General features: G+C 47.9%; 6 protein-coding genes across 11 annotated transcripts in view; 3 read left to right on the forward strand and 3 right to left on the reverse strand.

Annotated features, from left to right (window-relative positions):
- Nucleotides 1–2,717, forward strand: part of LOC122619068 (microtubule-associated protein Jupiter) — a 30,121-nt gene extending 27,404 nt beyond the window's left edge. For 4 of the 6 annotated variants that reach the window (XM_043795767.1, XM_043795769.1, XM_043795766.1 and 1 more), the window contains 2 exons: nt 378–638; nt 1,746–2,717. In XM_043795767.1, coding sequence (XP_043651702.1) covers nt 378–638; nt 1,746–1,885 — 401 coding nt within the window. In that variant the 3' untranslated portion in view covers nt 1,886–2,717. Of the gene's footprint in view, nt 1–377; nt 639–747; nt 1,016–1,101; nt 1,525–1,745 lie in introns of those variants that run through there. The other 2 variants (XM_043795770.1, XM_043795771.1) reach the window with 2 other exon arrangements.
- A 248-nt stretch (nt 2,718–2,965) lies between these two features.
- On the forward strand, nt 2,966–7,688 carry LOC122621455. The gene is made up of 3 exons (XM_043799312.1): nt 2,966–4,032; nt 4,090–4,543; nt 4,635–7,688. Exons 1-3 carry the CDS (start codon nt 3,290–3,292, stop codon nt 7,167–7,169), a joined length of 3,732 nt encoding a protein of 1,243 aa, XP_043655247.1. The 5' UTR covers nt 2,966–3,289; the 3' UTR covers nt 7,170–7,688.
- Nucleotides 7,689–7,867: 179 nt separating this feature from the next.
- LOC122621458 (TBC1 domain family member whacked) lies at nt 7,868–11,732 on the reverse strand. Its single transcript, XM_043799315.1, has 4 exons — nt 11,473–11,732; nt 9,691–9,942; nt 9,126–9,490; nt 7,868–9,066 (listed from the first exon to the last, which is right to left on the reverse strand). Exons 2-4 carry the CDS (start codon nt 9,895–9,897, stop codon nt 8,547–8,549), a joined length of 1,092 nt encoding a protein of 363 aa, XP_043655250.1. The 5' UTR covers nt 9,898–9,942; nt 11,473–11,732; the 3' UTR covers nt 7,868–8,546.
- Nucleotides 11,733–11,824: 92 nt separating this feature from the next.
- LOC122621457 (GPI ethanolamine phosphate transferase 1) lies at nt 11,825–14,534 on the reverse strand. Its single transcript, XM_043799314.1, has 2 exons — nt 13,713–14,534; nt 11,825–13,654 (listed from the first exon to the last, which is right to left on the reverse strand). Exons 1-2 carry the CDS (start codon nt 14,458–14,460, stop codon nt 11,898–11,900), a joined length of 2,505 nt encoding a protein of 834 aa, XP_043655249.1. The 5' UTR covers nt 14,461–14,534; the 3' UTR covers nt 11,825–11,897.
- A 45-nt stretch (nt 14,535–14,579) lies between these two features.
- Nucleotides 14,580–17,464, forward strand: LOC122621456 (GPI ethanolamine phosphate transferase 1). The gene is given in 2 exon segments (XM_043799313.1): nt 14,580–15,357; nt 15,420–17,464. Coding segments are annotated over 2 exon segments (2,724 nt in total). The 3' UTR covers nt 17,366–17,464.
- LOC122621454 (probable multidrug resistance-associated protein lethal(2)03659) lies at nt 17,463–24,283 on the reverse strand. Its single transcript, XM_043799311.1, has 8 exons — nt 23,693–24,283; nt 22,307–22,392; nt 22,090–22,237; nt 21,858–22,033; nt 21,614–21,804; nt 19,507–21,101; nt 17,800–19,441; nt 17,463–17,725 (listed from the first exon to the last, which is right to left on the reverse strand). Exons 1-8 carry the CDS (start codon nt 23,767–23,769, stop codon nt 17,690–17,692), a joined length of 3,951 nt encoding a protein of 1,316 aa, XP_043655246.1. The 5' UTR covers nt 23,770–24,283; the 3' UTR covers nt 17,463–17,689.
- Nucleotides 24,284–26,149: the final 1,866 nt, after the last annotated feature.

The following is a 26,149-nucleotide window of genomic DNA, read 5'->3' on the forward strand; positions in this document are numbered from 1 at the left end:
CGAAAAAACATGAAATCCTTCCGTTTTTTGCAAATTTCATTTAACAAATCGAATTTGACTAAAAGATAATTAAAGGTGTAAATTGTATTCCTTTAATGAACTAAAAGTATATAATTTTGAAATTACGCATTGTATGATTTCTCTCAGTGTACTTACCCATCCACTGTCCAAATTAAGTACAAGTTTGTGAAACACAATTAAGAAACTAATTTTAACATTCTACTCCAACACAACTCCACTAATTTGAACGTTTTATTTTCTTTGGTTTCCCCAATTTATTTGATTTCTTTGGATTTGGATTTGTTACTCCCGCAACCGTGATGACCGACCAACCACCAACCGCCGACCACTGATGACCGATGACCGATGATGCACAGGTGATGCACCACGTCGCGGCCAGAAGACCGTCGACTCCCACAATCGGCTGTTTGGGGAACCCGCCCGCCCGATCACCCCCGGCAAGAATCACATGAAGAGCAGCATTCCCTTCGGGCAGAACACAGAGGCCGTTGCCTCCGCCCAGAAGCTGCTGACCACCAATGGCCACTACAACGGCAAGAGCGGATCGGTGTCCTCGGCCTCGTCTTCGGTGTCGTCCTCCACCGAGAACCTCAAGATGAACAGTGGCTCGAGAGCAGGTGAGCATCGTTGTCGTTATCCCCAACTTGGGCTAGGCTAGCAAGTAGTAGTCGCTGGATTTGAACTCGATCGAAGAGCTGAGCTGTCAGGCTGGTGAGCCAGCCAACGACTGGATTTCCATTCAGTACGAGCTTACATCACGTAGTAGCTACACCGATTATATCCAAAGCGCTTGATAACAAAATTGTATCCACCGAAATAAGTTTTGAAATAGGCTCTTCTGCATTTATAAATTTCTTTATATAAATATATATGTATATTTTTTACTGCACACGCACGCACTAAAAACGTTAAATCGAATCTCGTATCGAATCAACCGACAAAAACCAATCTTGGCTGTTGAATTGTTTTGCGTCAGTCTTCCGCAATATGAGCAGTGAGTACTTGTAGTGTCCAGTGTCCACTAGGACTCCTCCTCATCCCCGATTCGCTTGCCCCCGCTCCTCGTCCATCTCCGCCCAGCAGCAGCAGCAGCAGCAGGACCAGACACCAAAGAAACATCTCAACGCGAATCCTTGTGTCCCCCATCACCGGTCCACATCGAAGTACCGACCCCACCGGCCGACTGCCTGTCCATTGATAATTCGTGCCGGGATAGCGAAATAGGAGACGTGCCGGCCGATAACAGCACATACACAAAGTCCGATCAGGTGAACGAGGCCTGTCAAACTCGCCGAGACTCGGGAAATAATCCCGAACTTCCCCACTCGCTGGACAAGATGGCTGGCGTGGCCAATGTAAAGGAGCCCCTCGGGCTCTGTCCAAACGAAGTTAAAGAAGACGCGCAGGCGTGCTCCAAACTCGATTCTCGCAATCCGATCACGGGCCTTGGTCTCAACGGAGATGGTGTTGGCGGTCTCAAGCCCAAGAAGCTCAAGATTCGAGGTGGGCGTTTGGTGCTGGTTGCCGCTTCCTATGAAATTCCGTTTCCCCAACTCCGTCAGATCATAGCCAATCCCTAAGTACTTTTATTAGTAGCGCCTTAATTCTGTATTCTTTTTTATCAATGAGTTTTAAAGCTTTGGATTTCTTGCCACTTCGATTTTATATACCAGTTTAATTTCCAAATAGTCAAATTTTCTAATGGTATTACTTTATTTCCACAGAGGGCAACCCCGTCACAGGCGAGGGCTACAAAGCCGGAGGCAACGACTTTCACCACCGCCAGGAGTCGTCCAATGGCGGCACTCCGGTGATCAACAAGAACCGCATTCCCCCAGGCGGCTACTCGTCGGGACTCTGGTAATGACAGCCGGAATTGCTCAGATCCCAGCACAAGCAATGAGGGGCCGATGGCGGGACGAGACACCATAAGAAAAACCAACAAAAGCTAAAAAAAAATCATACTACCCATATAATATTACGCATAACCCTACCCGCATCCGTATCCAAGAAAAACAGCTCAGCAAATCGAAAGGCAGGCGGGAAAGGATGGCCAACGAATAATTAAGCGAGAGAATAACAATTGCTCAACGATCTGAAGATGCAATGAGCGTCCCAGCTGTATACGCCGACGAGAATTAATCAACCACTTTTAGAGGGCGTCGTTGCACCCAAAACCTATCACTACCAACCACCACACCACCACCACCCCATTGCAAATCTGTAATTTAAATTCCTTAGTTGGTGTAATTCCATGGAACGCGTGTAGTCCCCACAAAAAGAAGAACGCCCACGTTGGAGCATCCGATCCCCTGCCCGCTGCACTTGCATATTATATATGATATTCCGGTTAGGTGGGACGCACACCTACATTATCACCGCGGCGGTGTGTGCGTGTGTGTGTGAGAGAGGGAGCGGGAAGCAAGGATGCAAGCGGCGGCGGACGGATGGGGTCCTTCAATCACACCTGGATTTTATTTTAGTTGCTACTACACGCCACATATATTTATATTTATACCAACCGCATTCACACGAACACTCACGAGAACACATACATTATAAACATTGTATTACATTACATTAAATATGTAATTTAAACGGTACGCCAGCACTTTCTAATGTGCACGTACTAATTAAGTGTAAAAATACAAAATTCAAGCGCGAATATTTGTTCAATAAAAACCTTTCGTACATAACTCAGCCTTTTGTCTTTACTTAAATTAGTGGGCGGGCAGAACATAATGGAACTAATCAGTGCTTTTATGGCATTTTGGACTGAAGTTGTAAACTTGATTTTGGGAATGAAGTAAAAATTACATTTTTCGCGCCCATCAGCTTAAATTTTCGATAAACTATCGATTGTCACGTTGCTGGATATCGATGTTCAGAGTCGTAGTCTGGCAACACCGTGCAACGCCGTCACAGTTTATTTGCGGCCCGTAGCTCTGCGACGCCGCAAACAAAATGGCTCTGATTTTTGCAGACAACAAAAAGTTTTAGTTTTGGCCGTATTTCCGATGCCCCAGTGGGCTAGAAACCGATGCAAAAGGACCCAGTGAGGTGTGTGCCACTGCAGCACCTGTGAAGATGGAACCTGGTGTGCGCAACACCACAGAAGAGCTCTACCAAGTGAAAAACCAGACAGCCGTCGTTATTGCCAATTGTGGCATATAGGATACGAAAACTAGTTCTCACGCACACGCACCCACACATTGAAGAGCCACTGAAGACGCGAGCTGTCGCAGAAAAGCCTCTTCCCTGTCCGAAAATGGAGGGCATGGATCTGTGGACGTCGATGTTTTCCTCCGACTTCGAGGAAGGTGAGCCGGAGAGCGGGGTGGCGGAATTGGAGGACAGCGAGCAGTACGGGAATGGCAATGATGACTTCCTAGGCGATACGGAGATCCTGGATTCAGGAGATGCCATCGATGACCTGCTGGATGGCGACGATGAAGAGAGGGAAGAGGAGGATGACTACGAAAAGAACTCCAAGGGGCCAAAGGAACCAGATCCCGATGACGATGCGCTCTTTGATTTCAATATGGAACCCATTGTAGATATAGCAGAGCCGCAGCATCAATCGTTGGCCCCGGCAGGACCCATGGGCCACCAAGTGCGTCCCACAATGCAGCGACACTCCTTCCCCGGAACTGTAGGTCGACCCCGATTGGGTCCTGGACTGTCTGTTCGACCCACCACCTCGCAGATCAATGCAACGGACGAAAACGGAGTGCCAATTAACTACGAGTTGGGCGTAGTGTACATATGCCCCGCCTGCGGTGGAGAGTTCAGGCAACAGGACCACTGGAAGCGGCACATGAACCACATCCACAAGTACAACACCCTGCGTGGCCTGAACTTTACGCCGCTGGACAAGCTCTATCAGCGGTGCAGGGAGTGCAATAAGCGGATTGCCATGCACAGCCGGGAGAACCTGCTTAAGCATAAGTTCACGCACCTGCCCTTCAGGTGCACCAAGTGCTACATCTGCAAGCGGGAGTACAAATACAGGTACGGCAATGAGTTACCTATTTAGAGCCTCCTTCTAAATGTTATTCTGTATTAAAGGCAAGATCTAATGGTTCACCTTCGCATGGTCCATTGCGATGAAGTGGTGGCCATGATGCGTGAGGGTTACAATGCGGCCGGACGAAAGACACGGGTTCGAGAATCCCGCACCGAGCAGCTGCTGCGGGAGAAGAGCTTTCGTGAGAACAATGACCATGGCGAGGATTCTGATCGCATAGAGGTGCGGAATGAGCTGCTAGAACCGGATGCCGATGATTCTGGCACCCAGGAGCAGGCCTTGTCGGAAGAAGTAACCAAGAAAAAGGCTGGGAGTCGAGGAGCAGCCGAACTGTGCGAGGATTACATACACTACATGTGCCCAGACTGCGGCACCGAGTGCGACACCCACGCCCAATGGAGCCAGCACATCGAGTTCGTCCACGACTACGTCAGCCGAAGGGGACTTAATTTCCGAAGCATCGACATGCAGATGCAGTGCCTCGAGTGCAAGAAGGTGGGATGAGCTTAAACTAAACTATGATCCTTTGATTTCTAAAACGAACTTTCTTTAAGCAATTCATTTAAACTAACTTTCCACTTTATAGATTGTGACTCCCAATACCATTAAATCACTGCGCGCCCACAAATTTAGCCATTTGTCGCAGCCCGAGTGGGTGCGTTGTAAACTCTGCTACCAGGGTTACACGGATCATCAGGAAATAATCAGACATCTGCTGCAGCAGCATCATATGGATACGCTTATGTCGGAGGACGCCGAGGAGGAGGTGGGTGATGCTCCATTGGCCATAGTGGCGGAGGATGAATGCGTCGAGGACAATGGAAACGGCGAGGGAAATGGCGCCCCCTTGGACGAGGACTCGCCCTACTTTGAGGACGCACCCAGACGCGGCGGTCGCATTAGCAGCGACGACATATTCGAGCCACACATCGACTACCTCTGTCCGCAGTGCGGCAAAGAATTCATTGAGAAGAAGCACTGGCGCACCCACGTGGTCATGGCGCACAGCATGAACGATCTGAGCAAGCTAAACTTTGAAATGATAAACGAACGGCAGCTAAAGTGCACCGAGTGCGATAAGATCATAACCAATGCGTATGGAATCCAGAATGCCCAGCAACACAGGATCACGCATCTTCCATTCAAGGCCTACGCCAGGTGTCGCAAGTGCCACAAGTCCTACACGGACCGGAAGGGTCTCGTAAAGCATCTGGCTACCCATCATCGCGTTGGTTGGCCACGAAAGCATTCGGGAGGATGCCCAGCTCCAATACTCACACCCACCAAGCAGCCACGCAAACAGATAGTGACGGTGGCCAATGAAACGTACGAGATAATCTATCTGGACGACGTAGACCAAGGTGGCATGGAGGAGGATAACGACTTTGGCGAACAGATGCAGGCGGAAGAGGATGAATACCCAACTGCGCCGCCTCCACCACCACCACCGCCACAGCCAACACCTCAAGGGAACCATCAACGCTATAAGTGCGTCCACTGTGGCACACTCTTCGCCACCCAGGCGGCCGTCCGTGTTCACATAAGCGAAAAACGGTGCAGAAAGACAGTGGTCAGAAGGCGGCGACAGCCAATAATGAACCCTGCGGACCCATCCGCTCCCACCGTAGAACAAAATTACATCTTCTTGTGCCCATCCTGCGGATTTGAGTACAAGACTCAGTTCGAGTGGCGCCGTCACATCAATGAGGTGCACAATTTTGACAAGCGCCAATATCTAAACATGCGGCAGTTGGATAAGTATCGCTACCAATGCACCCAGTGCAAGGACATTGTGTGCAATTCAAAGCTGAAGGGCTTGCAGGACCATCACTTCCGTCACCTGCCCTATAGACTGTACCTCAAGTGCCTGATCTGCGGCACCTGCTACAATCATAAGCCCAATATAGCGGCACATTTGAGAGCCCGTCACAGCATTTATGATAGGGAGACTCCGGCGATGGTCACAAAACCCAAACAAGTGCTCGGCCGTCACAAGGATAACAGTAGGGAGAACCCCAAGCAGCCCTCTCCTCCTCCAGCTCCGGCACTGGCACCGGCACCACCCTCACCACCTGCATGTTCCTCCTCGGCAGCTTCCTCTGCGAGTAGTCGTTCCCTAAAGCCGCAGCCCGGTGTATTGCCAGCCCGTCCCGCTGGTCTCAACACGCTGGAGGACAGCATCTCGTACCACAATGCCGTGGACCTGGACTTCATCACGTACTTTTGCCCCAAGTGCAATCAGAACTTTGACTCTCATGCTTTCTGGCGCAAACATATCGTGGAGCAGCACAACTTTAACAGCCGTGAGGGCCTGAACTTTCGGCAGATTGACAACCATCACTACCTGTGCCTGGAGTGCTACAAACGGGTGACCGTGACGCACACCAAGGGTGCCATTGGGCAGCTGCAGTCGCACAAGTTCCGCCACCTGCCCCACAGATCCTTCAAGTGCTTGACCTGCGACGGTGAGTTTGTGCGCAAGCAAATGTTCTTCAAGCACCTGAACCGAGACACTAACCGGTGTGACAATCGTCCGCACCGCGATTTCGATGACGATGAGCCCGACCACGACTCGCTATTAAGCGGCATCTACCATCTAGCGTGTCCCCAATGTGGTGACAACTTCAAAACTCACAATAAAAAGGAGTGGCGCGAGCACATCAACGACCACCATGGCTTGACCAAGCTGGAGCTTCTGCACATGAGCAAAGTGGGTGAGGACGTCTACCGCTGTCAGGACTGTGATGAGGAGCTGGAGACGAATCGACAGTGGGTGCTACAGTTCCATCGAATCCAGCACCTGCCCCACGCGGCCTACATCCGTTGTAAACTGTGCAAGCAGAGCAGTGAAGACGGTGCTGCAGCGGTGGGTGAGCTGCATAGCCTCCGTGAGCTGCAGCAACACATTCGTAAGCACCATCCGAGCTTGGGAGATGCCGAGATGATATCGCTCATCGAGCAGATAATCCAGGAGGAGAAGGAGCAGGAGGAGGGCACGGAGCAAACAAATGACGCTGAAAACCATACTGGTCAGGATTCAGGACCGTATATGCCGTTGCCGCCACATCTATTGGACGACGATGGCGACGTGGAATTTGAAGATCAGTATCTGCTCGGCTAGTATTAACGAATAAGAACTTTTCAACTTATTTGAAAAAAGATCGTAGTGGCAGAATGTAATCTTTCGCCTATGCCATGCAATTCTGTCAAAGACGTTACTTAACTTTCCTAGCTCGATATATTTGCATATATCGAAGTATATTTCCCTTTTAAATTCTGTGTTAGTTTAGTGTTTTATTTAAAAGGCGGCAGTTTTGCGAATCGAACAAAGATTACGTTTTGCCACGAAGACTAACCCGTTTTTTATGACCCAAGTCGCAATAACCTAATCCACTTCCTCAACACATGTACTTCCAGTGGCAAAGAGATTCTGGTAGTCGCCGTAATGGGCTGCCCGTTCACTTTCAAGAGATTAATTAGAGTATTCGTATAGTTTACCCATAGACACCGCCTAAATCTTATATGGACTCTTAGCTGTAGTTAATATCTAGGCTACTCTCTTAATTACTAGCTGTAAGTACGCAAGCTATTTATTTTCGATATAATCTCAATGAACAGTAACTGATATTATCAAAATTATAATAAACAAATTATAAATATATTTTCATCACCGCCGTTTCAGCTTATAAGAAATTATTCTCGATGAAGTGGTTATGCCCTGTTTTATTAATGTTAATAAATAAGACATTTAATTTAACAACCAGTTCAAATGAAATCCCCGGTATGGTTTTACTTATGCAACAAGAAAAGAAAAGAAAATAACCTTTTGCTAATGTTTCGGTATAATTTGTTTTATTAGTATTCAAGTTTTATATTATTTTTGCCTAAAACCAGTCACAAAACTGATCTCCAAACTTTTCAGGCTCGGGGGCACAACAGAAGTCGTTCGTAACGCATTATCGTAGGTAAATATCAACATTCTCGTCTCAGAGTTAATACGGATAAAGTATTAAAAATTTCAAACTATATAATCCTCCAGTCCTTGTGTCAGCTGCCTTTTGGGGTGGTGATGATAATCATACGATATGTTCGGGGTCCTCAACTCAACGCTAGCTAAACGCTACGGGGTTTAATGTTACACGATAGTAATAAATATGTAATAAATACTTTTGAAAAGCATAAACAAATTGCACACTCGTAATAATTGCCACTAAATGAATAATACGAAAACAAATACCGATACAAGTCCAGCCCGAATGAGCTCAACAAAAGAATGGTCTTAAAATTAGCAAACTGATTGCATGGAATGATGTCTCCGTAATTGACTGACCAACTGACTGCACCAGTTCGGGGTCACTCGCATCAACTCGCTTCCACTTTGTGCACGACCTGCCTCCTCTATTCGACTTAAAACGTAAAAATCTTATGCAACTATGCATGGTGTGTGTTGTTTGTGTGTTTAGTAACAATTTGTTGAAGTAGTAGTAGTTGCGGTTCCTCACAGCGTTGGCATATTGCGTCGATGTCCGTTGCCGGAACCGCTGGACTCCGCCTCCTGCTGCGCCTTCTGTTTGGCACGTCGAGCCTTTTGGCGTGTGTGCTCGATCTGGAAGTCCTCTACGCGCAGATTCAGCCGCATCATATTGTTAATGATGAACTCCTCCTCCACGATGTGCTCCTCGGGAGACCGCAGCACCGCCAACGTCTCGCAGAGACCAGTGCACGTCTTTCGCACCTTATGTCGGCTTAGCGAAGCCCCAATAATGACCAGGGCCACCTTGAAGATCACCCGGATGCCTTCCGCCAGGAAGCAATCCCACACTCGCAGCAGTGTCTCCCAGGGCAGAGTCCGCGTCATCGCGCACAGGAACCAGTCGGTCATGTAGAGCAGCGGCTCCACTTTGTGCTTCTGTAGGTGACGGTACACGGGCGGGCATGTCTTCTTCAGCAGACCCTCCAGGATGCCAGCATCGTTCTGGATCACCTCCAAGCCAGGTATGAAATAGTCCTGCAGGTATCTGTAAAAATAAACTAGTTAAATATAATTGCGAGACAACGACTTTATGACTGGTCTTACACATCGCACACGCTGACAAACACCCAGAAGGCATCCTCCGCGGGCAGGTGCATCAATAGGAACGCTGCTATCGGTGCCTGCGCCTGGCAGAAGCCCACCTTGGGATTGTATATCGAGTAGGCCTTTAGCACATTAAAGAGTTCGATTTGTCCGACCTTCTGCTCGTCGAGAAACATTTCATGGAACGGGAACTGGCGATGCTTGTCCTTCTTGATCTCTTCGATGGTCGTCGGGTTACCGGGCTTTTCCAGAAGCTCGTTGTATACGTTGGGGTTCTTCTTCTTTAGCAGATACGCCCCCGATAAATAGAACCAGGCCTTGGGTCGCACCGACTTGGGTATGCCCTTGCGACAGCGATCTCGGATCTGCGTGATAAACATAGACATTAGATTTTGTAAAGATTGTTGCTCATACTATAAAATATAATATAATACAAGCTTCTTTGTTCCCATTTCATAGGCTTTAAGAAGAGCCCAAATAGGAAACTATATATATTTACATTTACAGATTTGGTTGCCATGAAAGTGAGATCACTACTCTTTAAATAAACCACATTCGATGTTACCTTTTTGTAGTTTTTGGACATGTAAATGGACCAGTTGTCGATCATGTAGAGCCACTTCTTCTCCCGCGCGATGATCTGCGCCTTGGACAGCGGCTCCTTGGGCTTGTCTGTGCGCTGGAAGCCGCCATAGAAGCCATTTCGGTCCGGGCAGCTGGAAACGGTCGAGCAGAGGGAGATGGTGTCCAGGGATCGCGGTGCCGTGGCCATCGCCAACGCCAGCTCTCCGGCTGCAACGGCGGTGAACTGAAAGCACTGAAAACACAAATCGTTACACGATCAGCATCTACGCCCACTAACAGCACCCACTAATTGTGTATGCAAATTCCCCGATTCAGCGCCATAGATAAATAGCCCGGCGAGAGCCTCTCTGTGCTTGAATAACAACAAGTGCGCAATTAAGTGGACTACTGCTCTCCTTCGCGCTGGGGGGAAATCGTAATTCTGATGCCCCACAATATTTTCGGCAATCTTCAAGCGTTATCGCTATCAGTACCAGGTTGGTTAAGGTAAATTTGGGCTATTTTCGGGTGATAACTACTAATGGATCATGAAATATGATGTGCTCAGGGTCACACCTCATCTTCGTGGAGCAGTTCCAGTTGACTGACACTACAGCCCAGTGGCGAAAGATACAGAAAAGGCATTGTCCACCAACTGGGCGGAAATCTGAATCGTTCACTCTGTAATATTACCGCCAAGAGCGCCGTAAACAGCTGTTGATTGGTCCCTAATCGGACATAATCGCTGGAACGCGGTAATTACTCATCCGCAGCAGATGCCTCCAAACGGAATGGGACAGTGAAAGTGGCAGTACTTCTATACTAACGCGATTCTTCCATGTCTAATGACAGTGGGGCACGGGCTGTCGCCGGTGGCACTTCCACTTCCACATGCAGCGCCGGATGCTCGAGTTTTGCTTAATGAACAACTCTCTTCACCTCAGCGGCAGCCACTAAAACAAAAACAACAACTAATTGAGGCAACTGTGTCTGCGCCAGAACAAGTGGCTGAATAATTGCAGTTGCCAGACAAAAGAAGCCAGAAAGAAGGGCTATTAATTTGCCGAAACGAGGTTTTTGATACCCAGTACAGTTCCCATTTGTGGATAATGAAATTTTGCGAAGATCAAAACCAATTATTTTAGCCGGCCAAAACAATCTTAAGACAGAATAGTTCCACACCAAAATTTCTGATAATAAGGTCTTTTTGGATAATCATCTTCTTTAAGGTGTTTTTAATTATTAAGTTACCGATCAGAATCTAATATCACTGCAATGACATGTTGAACGCCAAACCATCATACCCTCTCCAAGAAAGGGTGGCAAATCAGCGAAAGGGGAACAGCTCGATGCAAACGAACTGCACGAACACAAATGCAATCTGGCACAGGCTGCGAGATAGGCCACGAAACGCGACCTTCGAGGCCTACCGATCGTGGAACGGAACGAGAACCCTTATCGAGTCGCAGGTGATAAAAAGCATATAAAGCAAGATCGCAAACCTCGGCGGCGGCGCGTCACCTCAGTGGGTGGGCGGGCGTTTGGACTGGGTGCTTGGGGGGGTGGTGGTGGCGGCGTTGGAGACACAACTATTTGGGCCCATTCATTTCTTAAGTTAACTGACATTCGGCTGCCATTTTGCCTACGCGCACCAAAATGAGTAAACCAGTGTGCCTAAGTGTGTGTGCGCGAGTGTGCACAATACGGAGCAATTGTTGTTATTAACAGCTAACCGTTCCCACACCGCCCGCCCCCACATTCACATGTAAACTTTTTGCCTCACCTTTTGCTATGCTGTTCTCGTGGTTGTTGCTGTTGCTGCTGCCTCTACTGGTATTGTTGCTGCCGTGGAATGCGCAATAGACGATATTTCACTGTTAATCAATTTTTGGTTTCTTTTTCGTTTGGAATATCCACCACACACTTGCGCCAGCACAAATGTGTTGGATTTTATTGTGAAAACATTATATCCGCAGAGCTTTTTGTTTATTTTCTATGCAAAATAAGGGAGAGCGAGATTGGCGATGGCAACGAAGCGACTACTGTGCGGCAGCCGTTATGGTTATCGATATTCGGTGGCAAGGAAACCAGGTGGCAACGTTAAAGTTTTGGCTTTTTTGACAAGGCTGCCAGAATTTTTAATAGTTTTATGGCGCTATCTTCGATTTATTTAAAGTTTAAATTTTAAATTATTGTAGGAACCGTAATTCATTTGGGGAGCTGAGACATCCACTTGGAGCCCACTTTAAGCTGTGCCAGTCGCCACAGTAGCAGCCAGACAACCGGAAACGCCTGAACCACCGCAAACTCTGCGAATCTGCTGAGGATCTCCCTCCAAGGACCAACATCAGTAATCCTGTGCAGAAGCACCAGCGACATCGCACTGCTCATAAGCAAAAGCCTCACAAAGATTTGACGTTCGTGTGAAGCCAGATTCTTGTAGTTTCCCGCCAGGATGCAGAGCACAAGCAACCAGGGAAGGATTAGCTTTAACACCATAACCAGGCCGTAAGTCAGCGGTGAGTATCCAAAGCAGGTCTCGTGCAAGATATCCAGGTAATCGTCGAAGGCCGGGAAGCTGCCTATGACGAAAAGTGAGTACCAGCTGTACACTAGTATGTAGTGGGCGGCTGTCTTCGGACCAATGCATTCGTTTCTGTTCTGTTTCAAACGCAGGGCCAGCTGCAACTCCATGGCCAGCATTTGGATGACCACCGATTCATATGAGCTGCAGGTGAGGGTGTACAGGGTGCTCAGGTTAAAGAAGAACACCTCGCTGGCCTGCAGATTGCGTCGCTGCCAAATGGCCACAAATCCCAAATAGATCCAGGATACCATGTACGTGACCCACGGATGCCAGCCGATCAGGATGTACTCCAAGGCGGCCAGGAGCACTAGTATATTGCTCAGCCAGGTGAGGAGGTTGAGGTACACTCCACAGGCCAAAGGACGCACAAGAGTGAGAAGAATACTGAACATAAGGGCACTGGGCTGGGAGCAACCCAGCGATTCCGGAAGAGCTGATAACCCGGCGAGCCCAAGGAGCAGTAGCAGCCACAGGTAGAACTGGAGTCCTCTTTTCCGGAAGGCAACTCTGTTGTTATAGGAAGCAAAGCACAGGTAGCCCACTGCCAGGATGTAGCGTCGGAAAAAGCCACCCAAGCATATTAGTGCCAGTAAGATGGTGGAGATCAAACTCCTGCGGCATGCCATTTTCGCTCTCTCGCCCATAACCTTAAGTGTCGTCCTCCAGTACAGTGAGGGCATGAGCAGAATCGCCTGCACCACCAATGGAATCCTTTCGAGCATCATAACCATTAGCAGCAGACCAGTCAGCAATCGATGTAATCCACGGGCATATGCCAAACGCTTGGATGAGGTTACATTCTGGATTTCCATTTGGTTTCTGCACTTTCCTCCAACTGTCAGCTGACAGCGCAGGCAATAAATCCAACCGATTCCGGCGAAACTCACTGCTATAACCAAAGCATGTCTATAGTAATCCTTGAAGTAGTCCATTCCCATGATCAGCACGGGCATAAAATTGCAGCTGTACTCCAAGAGAGCTCGGAAACGTCGCTGCTGCTTGAGGACTAAAGATTCCCTTACAAAGTTATCCATCATCTGGAAGTTTAGCCAGAAGGCGGGTATCTTCTTGGGATGGAGTTCCCTCAGCCGGCGAGCCTGAGCCAGGAGCTGCTTGGCGTTGGTCAGCATGGCATTGGCTTCATACCGCAAGCTGGAGTTGAGCATTCCCTTGGGCAGCATTCCGCGGCTATGGACTGGTGGTGGGACTCCTAGAAGGGCACTCATTAAAGCTGTCAGCTGGGGAGGATTGAAGACATGCAAGGGCAGCCTGAAGCCCGTCTCGTTGGCCACAAAGCTGCGTCCGGGCATGGATTTAATGTGATTCACGCCAGATCCCCAAAGAAAGAAGGGCGACTCAACTGCATGCCTGGACTCGCCTGAAAACAGGACACTCGAGGACTAATTATCTTTTAAAGAGATAATCTAATGCCTTACCCTTTGTTTGGGGATCGCCAAGATTGGACGTAAATAGGTATGCGGTTCTCTGATCGGGAAAGGTTTTCTCAAAACTTTTGTAGAGTTTCCACACGTTTTCTTGAATCCTTTGGAGGCTTTCACATGATGGTTCCACACCGGTCATATGGATGAAAAAGATGACTTCTGTGGAATTCAGCAAGAGCCGGGATCCGCCGCCCAGAAATCTTTGAACAGAGCTACATACAAAATCTTCCAATTCGGAGCACGACTTGGTAACACCTTTTGCAAATGCTTCAAAAGAGAATGTCCTGGGTCTTTCAATTGTGGGAAAACGTGATACTAGTTCTGGCGTTGTCCACGCAAAACTGCGTTTACACCGATCGAATATGGAGTCTATGGGTGCCGGATTTCCTAGCCAGCCCCGTGCCACAAAGGCTGCATCCTCATTGAATCCGGAAAACAAGGATACATATGGGGATGTGGAGTGGTAGGTGGTTGTCTCCGGACGACTTATCCCAACCAGACCCTGGTGCAAAAAGAGTTCCTGCAACTGTGGCACGTTTGTGCAGCGGTTGGCCAGAAAAGTCTGAGCAGATAGTCCGTCCCTCACGAGTACCACAAGTCGATCTGCAGGCGGAGGCTCTTTCAGTGGTTCCACTTCCTGCGGCTCCAAGCTGCCCGGGGATGTGGATCTAATATAGATCAACACAACTGAGAAGAGCAAGAGCAGCTGGAACAGCACAAAACTCTTATTCGAATCCAACATTATGCTAGATTAGAATTTGATTTCAGGTTCTACTGAATTTATTTGCCATGAATGCAAGGCTTGCTAGGGAATTTCTATTTTCCAGATGAATCGATCATTCGGTCCTGAATATTTCAGAGATGAAGTAGGCCCTTCTTCAAACGTTGCTCTGGTGCTCCTGTTCAGTTGTCGTCAATGTGTCGTTCCTATTGTATCGTCGCCTCACATATCGACTAGTGGGTAAAGTACAAATCCTGATGGAGCTGTGGAAATCTAAGGTGGTGCTGGTGCACCTCCTGCTGCTGATGTGCCTGCTGCGCATCTATTATCAGTCCGGACCACTGGCTCCCCTGGAACCGCAGAAGACCTTGCCGGAAATGGGTCTACCACCACCCGCCGATCGCCTGGTGGTCTTCCTTCTCGAAGGCCTCCGGGTGGACACGTTTTTTGCGGACAACTGTAGTGGGGCCGCCTACATACGGGATATAATCATGCGCCAGGGACTCATCGGCATATCTACGACTAGTGTTCCAACTCTGACCCGTTCGGCGGAAGTCGCCCTCTTTGCTGGTTTCAATGAGATGCCATCCATACTGCCGACCGACAGTTTCGACACGATTTTCAATCGCACTTTGGCTTCCGACAAGGGCGCCGTTCTCAGTATCTCCAATCTATCAGATCTTCGACTCCGGCTGACGAAACGAGCTTGCTTGGATAAGTTGAGGAACTCAACTAGGCTGGTGATGCTCGTAAACCTGGCCGAAGTCGGTGGAGCCAGTCCCTTGGATATTGGCTACCAAAAGAAGCTGCACAATACGCAGCGGAACATTCGAGATGCATATGAACTAATTGAGGACACCTTTAATGACTCGAAGACAGCATACCTCTATACCTCAGCACATGGTCTTACTTATTTCGGTAAGTGTATATTTGGACATATTTTAATCACTCCAAAGAATGGTACAAGTCTGGGATTTCAGGCTCCCATGGTGGCGGATCTGATGATGAACGGGAGACACCCTTCTTTCTTTGGGGTGCCGGAGTTAAGCACATGACCCAAAATATAACCTCTGACTTTGTGCTCAACAATGGCGCTAGTCTGCAGCTCCACAGGCTGGACCAGATCCAGTTGGCTCCTCTGATGTGCGCCCTAATTGGCCTACCGCCGCCGGTCAACAATCTGGCCGTTCTGCCGCAGGGCTACATGAAGGTGTCGCGGGAATATGCGAGGAAGGCCATACACCTGAATGCTCTGCAGCTGCTGAGCCAGGCCAAGGCCATTATAAGCCGTCACGAGCAAGGAGTGTTCCACAAGTGGCTGCCGAAGGGTGGGGATCTGGATCTGCAACAGATTGCCTACTATCAACAGCAGATGGACCACCTCATCGACATGGGTTGGCGTAGTAAGGCGCTGGAGACGAGCACCCTGGCCATCAAGGTGGCACAAAAGTCCCTGAAGTTCTACCATGGATACTATCACATTCCACTCGTGGTGACCACGGGACTGGCCCTACTGGGCTGGCAACTCTACCTATTGGTGAAGCTATCCCGGCATTCAATGGACTCGCAGGAGAAGCGCGGCGGCTACCTCACTTGGTACACGATCTTCCTGGCTTCGCTGGGCCTTTTGCTGGGCGAAATGGTCTTTTTGCAATGGGCTCCGTTCCTCACGGTCATCTGTTTGGTGGTGCCCTTCGGCGTCTGGTGTGTGACCTTGGCCGCCCTACCCCTGAAGGGTGACTGCATCTTCGAGCCACTGAAGCACCTAAGATGGATAGTAGCCCCAGCTGCGGTGATCATTGCGGCGCTCTACTGCAGCTGTCCCTTGAGCCTGGCCTATGTGCTCTGTGTGGGCTTCTACAATCGACGTGGTTGGGTGCATCCATCGGCAAAGTTCCTGGCCTGGCTGGCGCTCGTCCTGCTCCTGGGTGGATTCCTTTGGACGCAGAAGGGAATGCAGGTCCTAATGACCACCAACTACCGTGTGGTCCTGCAGGCGCTCAGCATGCTGGTGGTGATTGTGCGTCCCTGTGTCCTTAACGAGAATCACAAGTGGAAGGTGTGGATCATCAACGGAGGAATACTGGTCGTTGCCGCCATCGGAATCTTCAAGGAGATGGGCAAGCCCATTCCCATGTACCTACTAGCTGCCAACTGGGCTTATCTCATCTATGCCTTCGCATCGGTGCCCTACAGCGCCAGGACCAGTCCCCAATCTCGCCTAGAATTGATTCGCTTCAACTTGCTCACGCTGCATGTACTATTGAGTGATTCATATGTCTCCCTCTTCGCCCAGGGTCTGCTCATCGAGTACCAACTGGGACTCGAGGTGCACGAGGAGTGCGTGGAAGCAGACGAGGATGTGGAGATCAAGGTGAATGGGATACTCGCTCCCTCAAAGCATCTGCAGCTGTGCTATCGCTTCGCGGTGTCCATCCTACTTTACTTCTACGTATCCCTGTTCGGAACTGGGCACTGGTTAGGCGGCTTCACCTACTTGGCCAACTCGGCTAGGCTGTTTCTTCCGGATTCCTGCAGCGGACTAATGCCGCTACTAGTGCTCATCCACGTGCTAATTCCCTCAATAGTGATTCTGGCCAGCGTGCGGGCACTGAGCTCCTTTGGAGGACAGGAGCTTCGCTCGATTTTCTCCAGCTTGATGCTCATTTGCAACACCGTCGTTTTATTCTTCATATTGTTTGTTCCCCACAACGCCTACTGGCCAACGGCACATCCATCCGTAGTTCATGCACTTTTGGCCCAATTGACGGTCGTCCTGCTTCTGGCTTGCGAGTCCATGGTCACCATCTTCTTTCGCGGACTTAAGATGAACAGATCTTCAGTCTCGAGACAAGAAGCCGAAGCTGAAATTCAATCCAAGAGAGCCATGGCCAGCTGCCCCACGATGGTCTCAAGTAGTGTCTAATTGGGGGTGGGGCATCAAAGTGCTTAGAAATTATCGTAATGTAAAACAAATTTATGGTGTACATGTTTTAAACTTTATAAAGCTTTCACTAAACTTCTACATTTTTGAGACTGTATATTTAACCGTTCGTTGGGCTGATTCATTGCATTACGCTCTATAAGAATTGAGTTCTATAAGTATGTACGGTTCGAAGGTATAATACTTTAAGTAGAAAACTAGCTTAAATGCAGCTGGCTGGATTAGGTACAACTTTGCAGACGCTTACAGCCAGGAAATGAGACCTTTATGGCTTCCAGTTTAGTAACCATCTACCAGATCCTTAATCTACTCCGATTTGGGTTTCTTCGACTCCAAGTGGGCCTGCAAGTGATATTTAATTGATGTAATACCAATACCAATTGATGTAAACCAAAGCCAATAGAAGTATGACTTACCTTTTCGGCCACCTTCAGAAGACTGTCGAATGTGTGTTGTCCGGTTTCCATGACCATGCCATGGAAGATCTTCGAGTCGGTGGAGGTGAGAAGTTCGTACGGAGATCCAAACTCTACCAGATGACCAGCATCCATGACCAGAACACGATCCGAATCCATTATCGTGTTCAAACGATGGGCTATCGTAAGCACTGTGCAGTCCCGGAATTTGCTCCTTATTGTGGCTTGGATCAGTGCATCCGTTTGCGGATCCACATTGGCCGTTGCCTCATCCATAACCAGGACGCGATTCTCTCGGAGAATCGCCCTGGCCAGGCACACTAGCTGGCGCTGGCCCACACTGAAATTGCTGCCGCCTTCGGATATCTTGCTCTGCAGTCCACTGGGCAGTTCAGCAATCAAAGGTTTCAGCTTCACCTCCTCCAATGCATCCCACAGCTTGGCATCGTTGTACTCCTCAAAGGGATCCAAGTTGTAACGCATGGAGCCCGAGAAAAGCACAGGCTCCTGCGGTATTATGGAGATCTTGCTGCGCAGATCAAAGAGCCCCATGTCAGCCGTATCCCTATCGTCGATGGTAATGCTGCCCTCGTTGTAGGAAAGGCGGAAGAGCGCGTTGATCAGCGAGGACTTGCCAGCTCCAGTGCGGCCCACGATGCCCACTTTCTCGCACGGACGGATGTGGAAGTTGAGCGCCTTGAGGACGTACTTCGCCTGCGGATCCGGGAAGTAGCGAAGGCACAGGTCCTCCGCGATAATCTCACCCCTTTCGGGCCAGCTTGGAGCGGGTTTCTTGCCCTCGCGTGATTCGATTTCGCCCTCGGGTTCGATCTCGTCGTACTCCACGACGCGTTCCACTGCGGTCATTGTGTTCTCCAGTTCAGCGGACTGTCGCATTCCCCACTGCACCATGCCGGTCATACCCATCGCCTGGGTAATGGCCAAGCCCACTTCTCCGGGACTTTGCGGTGGGTTTACAAAGTAGTTGAGGATGATGATCACAATGTACAACGTGCAAAAGCAGTCAAGATAATAGCCAAAGGCGCGATTCGTCGCCAGGAAGGTATAATATCCGGAGCTGTGCAGGTCCTGCAGATTGTCGAACTCAGCAATAAGTTCCTTCTGAGCGCCCAAAGCTCGTATTGTTGGCAACCCAGTAATCGTGGCGCCTAGATGAGAGTATATAGGTGATCTAGCTACCGCCTCCAATCTTTTTACATCCCGCGATGTCTTCAGATAAAATTCCCTGATATAGTAGAATATTATGGCCAAGACCAAGGTTAAAATGAGGTAGTACGGATTAGTTATGCAGATCACAACGATGATGCCGATTAGTACAAGAAAGATTTGCACCACATCCAGCATAACGCTTGGCAGGACCTCGTCCAGCTGGCCGAGATCCTTCGAGAATCGATTGAGGATGCGTCCCGAAGGATTCGTGTTGAAGAAGTACATGGCAGCCCGCGTAAGGCCCTGGAACATGGCATTGTGCAGCTGCGTGGAACTGCGCGAGGCCATCTTGTAGAAGAGCATGGTCCGCACAATGGTGAACACCACCACAGCCACATTGAGCGCGGCAAAGTAGTACATGTCCTGCGGATCCGTGTTTATATCTGTTTGACCGTCCACGTTCTTGTCCACCCTGTTAGGGATAGAAAGCCACAAATTATCTCTACCCTTAAAACGATTATATATTATGTTGCCTACCAGTAAGATAAGAAGTAGTCCGCTGCCGAGCATACAATCTGCGTGGCCAGGCATAGGAAGATCATGAAGAAGATCATGAACCAGCTGCTGCCCGAAGTCAAATACTCCTTGTACAGCCCCAGACCGATCTTGCCCTCCACTCGCGTCTCCTGCATCTGCAAAGACGCCTCCTGGGCAATCGACTCCGCCATGGAACTCAACGAAGTGAAGCTGTTGTTGCGCGTGCTCGGCTTACTGTTCTTGCTGCCCCTTCTGCTCAGCGAGGGCACATTCAAAAGGTCTAGACCGTCTCCACTTGCGCCGTCGACTTCGTCCCGATCTTCATCATCCTTATTGGTAGCCGTCAGCAGTTGGGCAAAGTCCAATCCACTGCGCTTCATAGACGAGTACGTGCCCATGGCACTGATCCGACCCTTATCCATGATAACAATAAGGTCAGCCTGCTCCAGGAACTGCAGCTGGTGGGTGACCAGTATGACGAGCTCACTCCTCAAGTAGCCGCGCATGCACTGATCGAACAAGTGGCGCCCAACGTGGGTATCCACAGCGCTGAGTGGATCGTCAAGTAGATAGACATCTGCGCGTCGGTAAACCGCTCGTGCCAAACTTATCCTGGCCTTCTGGCCGCCGGAAAGGGATGCTCCTCGCTCGCCCACTATGGTCTTGTCACCGAAGGGCAGTAGCTCAAAGTCCCTTTCCAAGGCGCACTTCTTCACCACGGTGCGATAGCGATGCTTGTCCCAATCCAAGCCGAACAGGATGTTTTGGCGAACTGTTCCCGTAAAAAGCCAGGGCTCCTGGGCGGCGTACGAATAACTGCCATTGATCCTGAGGGTGCCACTCTCACCTGGTAGTTCTCCAAGTATGGCCTGGATAAGGCTCGACTTGCCAGCGCCCACTGGTCCAATGACGGCAACCAACTTTCGACGACCCAGCTGCAGATTGATGTCCTCCAGAGTAGGCTCCTGCGAATGGCTCTCCCAGCGAGCCTGAAACTGGCTGAACTCGATCAAATTCTCCGGGATTCCATTGCTCTTAGGGCTGTCTCCGTTTAGGGACTCTGCCCTTGAGATGGCAGCTTTGCCCTTGGACTTATCGCCGACTTTTGTCTCCGGGCGATGCATGAACGTCTCCAACCGCCTAACGGAAACCAGAAGCTCGGCCATCTGGGAGATGCCCTGCGGGAAGAACATGGTCACCGATCGGCGCAGGATATTGTAGTAGGCAGTGACAAAGAAAGCCTTTTCGGCATTGAGCATGTTTCCCAACAGGACGAAGGCAATCAGGCTGGAGGCGGTGAATATGCGCGACAGGAACATGGAGAACGAGATGAGGATGCCGCGGATGTAGTTCACTTGCTTGATGCACAGCATCTCATTGAAGCGGGTCATCTCCAACACCTTGCCAAATGGCTTCTCCCACGCGTACATCTTGATGACCTGGATGCCCGAGATGATCTCGTTCATCATGCGGACGCGTTCGTCCGTTCGCAGAGCGGTACGCAGGCGCAGAACGCTGGTCCGCTTGCCGAGGTAGGATTGGAATGGCAGGAACAGAAGCATTATAGCGACCCCAAACATGGATGATATGCCAATCTATAATATAGGAAAAATATATTAGTAAAATGTGTCAATTTCAATAATGGATGTACTTGACTTGCATAGTTGTGCGCACACGATAAGCAATGAATAGGAATAACACAGCATTTGTATTCATGTCAAAAACATTTTTCGATAGGTACATATATATATTTAAGGAGCGTACTATCAATTGGCACCATAAAAGAAAAAGAATTTAAGATTGATCGAAAATAATTACGAAAAGCAGTAATTAACATTGAATCAAAACTGTATAGCAATGTACATTTACATTTCAAAGCTAAAGGTTCCCATTCATAAATATTGTTTTTTCTGCTGTGTTTTTATGTATACAGAAATACTTGTTATAGTCACCATAATCATATGCACATACTACATGCTCAGTGACGAAATAGTTTGTCAAAACGGCCACGCTTTAAAAACTTTGAGGGGTGTGTTCGGAACAGGTTTTTTAAGCGTTTGAACTTTCGACTAGAAAATTCTTTGTGACTTTCTGACCACCTACGTACCTCGAGATACATCAGGTAGGTGACTGCAATCAGTTCCAACGGAGCTATCCACAGGTAGTGAACGTTGATCAGAACCAAATCAAATCGACCCACGTCGTTGGAGAGCAGATTGACCACCTGACCCACTGTGGTGTCACCCAAAGCAGTTCTACTCAGCCGCAGAGCCTTGCGATAGATTAGACTGCTAAGTGCTGCAATTTGGAGAGGATTACAATCTGGATTAGCTGAGATAATCAGCACTTACCAACGCGCATCTTCATGCCCAGGTGAAGTAGGCCCAGCATATAGGGATGACCCAAGCACACACTAAACACGGAACCCGCTATAAGACCCGCTGCCCACAACTGGGCCTTGGAGCGATCCGGATCATTGCCGGCAAAGTAGGCCATCACGCCAATCAGGCAAATGGGCTGGGTGACTCTGTAGTTGGTTAAAGAGATTAGTAAATCAATTTGCATGGTTCAGAGCCCACTTACTTGGTTAAAAACTCCTGGGCAAACAGGGATATTCCCGTAAGGAACAGATGAAAGCCAAATACTTTGGTCAGGGCGCGACCCAAACGTGGAGTTTCATTTTTGGCCACCTGCTCATCCCAGGCAGCGCACAACCGATCTCCGAGGGAGTCTAGACATTGAAGATTATATCCATTAATATAGATAGCTGCTATAGCTGGGAATTAATCAAGGTACTCACCCGACTTGTGCTCCTTGAGGGCTCTGTACAGATCCTTCTGTTCCAGCGTCTTCTTGCGGCCTTTAAACAGCACGGGCAGGGCGAAACTTCACGTGGGTTCGGCATCGCCATCAGCATCAGCAGCACGTAGGTAGTTTTTATTGGGCGCACAATGAAAACATAATTAGCGAAAGGCTGTCTGTTATCAGGCACTGATACTGATAATTCTATTGTGATGATGAGACAACCAAAAAAAAGGGAACAGACAAGTGACATTCCCAGGCGCTTATCAGGAAAAAAAGCAGTTGCTAGCCAATGTGGTGCTATAAAGCGAGTATGTCACGGTCAAAGTTGTTAGAATCAAATTATGTTTTTCTAGCTCTAATTTCACAGACTGTGGAAATAACAATTAAACCACTGTGGAGCTGTGTAACACATACAAAGTCCCATTTTAATAACTACTATACTTATCTCAATAAAAACCAATGTAATCTTAATAAGTGAGTATTGGTACATTCCCACAGCATCCATTTTTTTCTGACGCAAATGCATATATAGTTTACGATACGCCGACACAAAAGAGCAACTCAACGTTTTTATCTTATATTACATAAACAAAATATAAGAGCTCGATATGCTTGCACAAGATAATTGAATTGTGTTATGTCAGAAGGAAAGCTTATCAGTGGCTATAAATCAAATTATGTTTGTGGCGAGATAAGAGTCTTTTACGCGAGTTCAAACGTATTGAAAAGATCCACACCTCCTCTAAAGTTTTCAAGTTTTACCGTCATTCGCACGGTCATGATTCATATCATTTGTCAGCAGTTTTTACGCCTAGGCGTATGTCACCTGTGGATATCTACTTTTGTACTACTTTTTTTTTTGCCTTAGAATGGTTTTAGAAAATAGCGCTTAGCTAAGTGTCGGCCTCAATTGGTAACCAATTGAATGCGCATCCGAGCTGCCGTCAAATGCAAAATGATTTTGTCGCCTCGGCCATGCGAATTAAGCGAACCATTGAATGAAATAATCAACTTGTCGGTGCTGTCACGTTATATGTTCATATGTTCCCCAATCCCTCCCAATTTCCCCCCAAACATAGCAACACGAATAACTAACACCTAAACTAGTCATCAATGGGTGCTTTTTGCTTATCATCAGCAAATTAACGATTTTAGTTTACCAACATTGCGATGATATTCGCAAAAAATCAAAATGTGTATTCATAGATATGTATGTAAACTGGTTTCTATTAAAACCTAATATGTATAATTATTCTGTTAGCATTTGAAAAAGGCTTGAGATCGCAATGAGATCTCTGGGCAAAGAATCAATTGGAAAGCAATTGGAAAAATTTCCTCTCGGAATGCCCGGAAAGATATCACTTCTACGCCGTACACTCACCAGAACATGAGGGAGGAGAGGGGATTGGATCGCTCCCGCGGATTCTCCGGCAGTTCATCGGCTTTCATCGACTGCATGCTGATTGCACTGATTGGAGCTAAATTGCACTATATAGAGTGTTGCATTACAATTACAGGGGACTTGCTCGGTCACCGGGTGGATTGTCTTTGGACGGCCGCGGTTGATTAGCACTTTTCGATACGAAAGGGGACACGCGCTCGGTATTAATATAATTAGTTTGGCATTAGCCGGCGAGAAACCAGATGGAAATGCGAGCGTTTTTAGATTCAGTTTCAGATCTACGAATTCGATTTCTATTCACGTTTGCGGGAAGTAAACTTTTCCACTGGCCCACGGCAGGCATCAATATTGCGTGGCATTCGATTTGGAATGATCGCGGTTCCAAGTAAGATCACTTCACGCCGAGATGCTCGATCTTTTTATCTATTGCAGGCGAATTTCGTCACAGATTGCGTTGTATTTCGTAGGGGATTTAATCCATAGAACATCGTACTTATCGCGAACGTATAGAACTACACATGGCACTGCGCGCTACTCTACCTCTACCCACGACTATCTGTATCCGCTCGCTCCGACGGTCCGCCTCGTTCTGAGTGGATCCGCTCTCGGACTTCACCTTTAATACATGCTCCACTGAGCTCTCTTTGGGTGGGTGTTGTGCCAGGTTAAGATCAGCGCCCTCTTGCGGGTGCTCTTTGGCGCTCTTCAGTGGGAGCTCAAATGCGATGATTGTTTTGAACTGCTTGCCACTCTCTTAATGTCGCGCATTGATAACACTACTCTCGATCTCTTTTGTGTCTGTGGGCTAATTGTTAAGTCTTCACCGGCTGATAAGCGGGCATACTTGTGTTTTCCTCCTTTTGCATGACACTTTGCTGTAGTAATCAGTTGTAATCAATGTGTGACAATGATACGCTGTTTTATCGTGCTGGCAAACACTACTTTAACTTGTCCAATAAAGCTAGAGTACATAGCTTAGACTTTGTGGTTAAAATGTTAGGATCAGATAATGGTTGTTGCAGTCCAAGTATTAATAATTACCATACCATAATACCATTTTTTTGACCGCAGTTGGTTTATGTCGTTTGGATTGAAATTAAAATGTTGTATTGCATACTTTCGGGCTTTAGAAGTTTCCGAGAGACTAAAAGCATGCTGCACCAAAGATGTCGTTACAAAGTCGTTACTTTTAAAATTATCAAGAGAATTAAAAGCAATTAAATTAATCATATATATTTGATATTGTTGAAGTAAAGCTTAATATTAGTATAAGTGTATAAATAATATACGTTATCTTATATGGTATGCAAGTAAGTATGTCTTGGGACAAACCCCCGTAACCTCTTTATTTATGACGATCAATGCAATAATAAGGGCTGATTGATGAGGGGGTGCGGCAGCACGGACTGGTAATTGAATTAATAAGATAACGCATGGCAACAAACAAAGCGGGTATGCATGTACATATGTATGTATGTAGGTATGTAGGGGGGGCCTCCCACGGGATGGGCAGGCTTGTGGAGATCGTGGGTAATCTCAATATTGCATTGCCGCCTGACCATGAGTGGAAGGAAGTCCTCGATTAGATTACAATTCACCGGCGACTTATCAAAAGATATTCATAACCAGAATATAAACGAATTGTGTCGAAAGTTATTTATACACATGCACATCAGCACTTAGAAGCCCTGGAGATTCTTTTAATGGTGCCACTGACCCACAGAAAACTGTCTACTAATTTGGAATAAATTGTGGTTGCATGGTCGAGACTCAGAAACGTGAATTACAGACAATCAAATTCGTAAATAGATTTTATTCAAAATGAAATCTTCAATAAATCAAAGCCACAACGTTTTCAAAAACGTATTTTAATATTTATAACTTGAGTAATTATTGATGGTATTTTTGGAACACAAAGTTAGATTGTCTAGATTGTCTAAGTTCCCTTTGTTAATCTCACAAATTAGGTTTCGCCATTTTCAATATGCAGAACAGTTTAAAGTTTTGGCTGTATGATGCGATACGTATTGCAGTTTCATTGTCACCATGACAATGTGGCGTTCGTTATTAGACCGGTGCCTTTGAACCAATTAAGGCTGCAGCCAATTGATCGCGCCAAGGTGAAGGTGCTTAGGTGCAAGGGGTGGAAAGTGGGAGGGGCGGGTCCGACTGACACGCTGGGCGGCAGTAACACGTCCGATCCATTACCAATATGCGGAGGGGTGGCCCGCTTAAAACCGTTAAAATGTTTTGGAGAGCGCCTAAAAAAGCTGCGATGTGTTAGCTTGGCGCCGACATTTCGATACCTTGGCGGCTGTACTTGGCTTTGCATCTGGTAATCCGATGCTCAGCCGATGCCACATCATTAAATGTTTCCGCTTATTCTCACAAGCATCCGAAAACAAACAAACAAAATGGAAACATGCAAAAGCCGCT

This window comes from Drosophila teissieri, chromosome 3R (genome assembly GCF_016746235.2).
Source record: "Drosophila teissieri strain GT53w chromosome 3R, Prin_Dtei_1.1, whole genome shotgun sequence".
NCBI lineage: Eukaryota > Metazoa > Arthropoda > Insecta > Diptera > Drosophilidae > Drosophila > Drosophila teissieri.

Coding starts and splice junctions, on each gene's coding strand:
- LOC122621455 (XM_043799312.1), top strand. CDS start 3,290: ATGGAGGGCATGGATCTGTGGACGTCGATGTTTTCCTCCGACTTCGAG. Junction 4,033..4,089: donor AAGCGGGAGTACAAATACAG/GTACGGCAATGA, acceptor TCTGTATTAAAG/GCAAGATCTAATGGTTCACC. Junction 4,544..4,634: donor AGTGCCTCGAGTGCAAGAAG/GTGGGATGAGCT, acceptor TCCACTTTATAG/ATTGTGACTCCCAATACCAT.
- LOC122621458 (XM_043799315.1), bottom strand. CDS start 9,897: ATGGCCACGGCACCGCGATCCCTGGACACCATCTCCCTCTGCTCGACC. Junction 9,491..9,690: donor TGTCCAAAAACTACAAAAAG/GTAACATCGAAT, acceptor TTTATCACGCAG/ATCCGAGATCGCTGTCGCAA. Junction 9,067..9,125: donor TTTGTCAGCGTGTGCGATGT/GTAAGACCAGTC, acceptor TTATTTTTACAG/ATACCTGCAGGACTATTTCA.
- LOC122621457 (XM_043799314.1), bottom strand. CDS start 14,460: ATGTTGGATTCGAATAAGAGTTTTGTGCTGTTCCAGCTGCTCTTGCTC. Junction 13,655..13,712: donor TGGCGATCCCCAAACAAAGG/GTAAGGCATTAG, acceptor TCCTGTTTTCAG/GCGAGTCCAGGCATGCAGTT.
- LOC122621454 (XM_043799311.1), bottom strand. CDS start 23,769: ATGCAGTCGATGAAAGCCGATGAACTGCCGGAGAATCCGCGGGAGCGA. Junction 22,034..22,089: donor GCCCAGGAGTTTTTAACCAA/GTAAGTGGGCTC, acceptor AACCAACTACAG/AGTCACCCAGCCCATTTGCC. Junction 17,726..17,799: donor TTCTGAAGGTGGCCGAAAAG/GTAAGTCATACT, acceptor TATCACTTGCAG/GCCCACTTGGAGTCGAAGAA.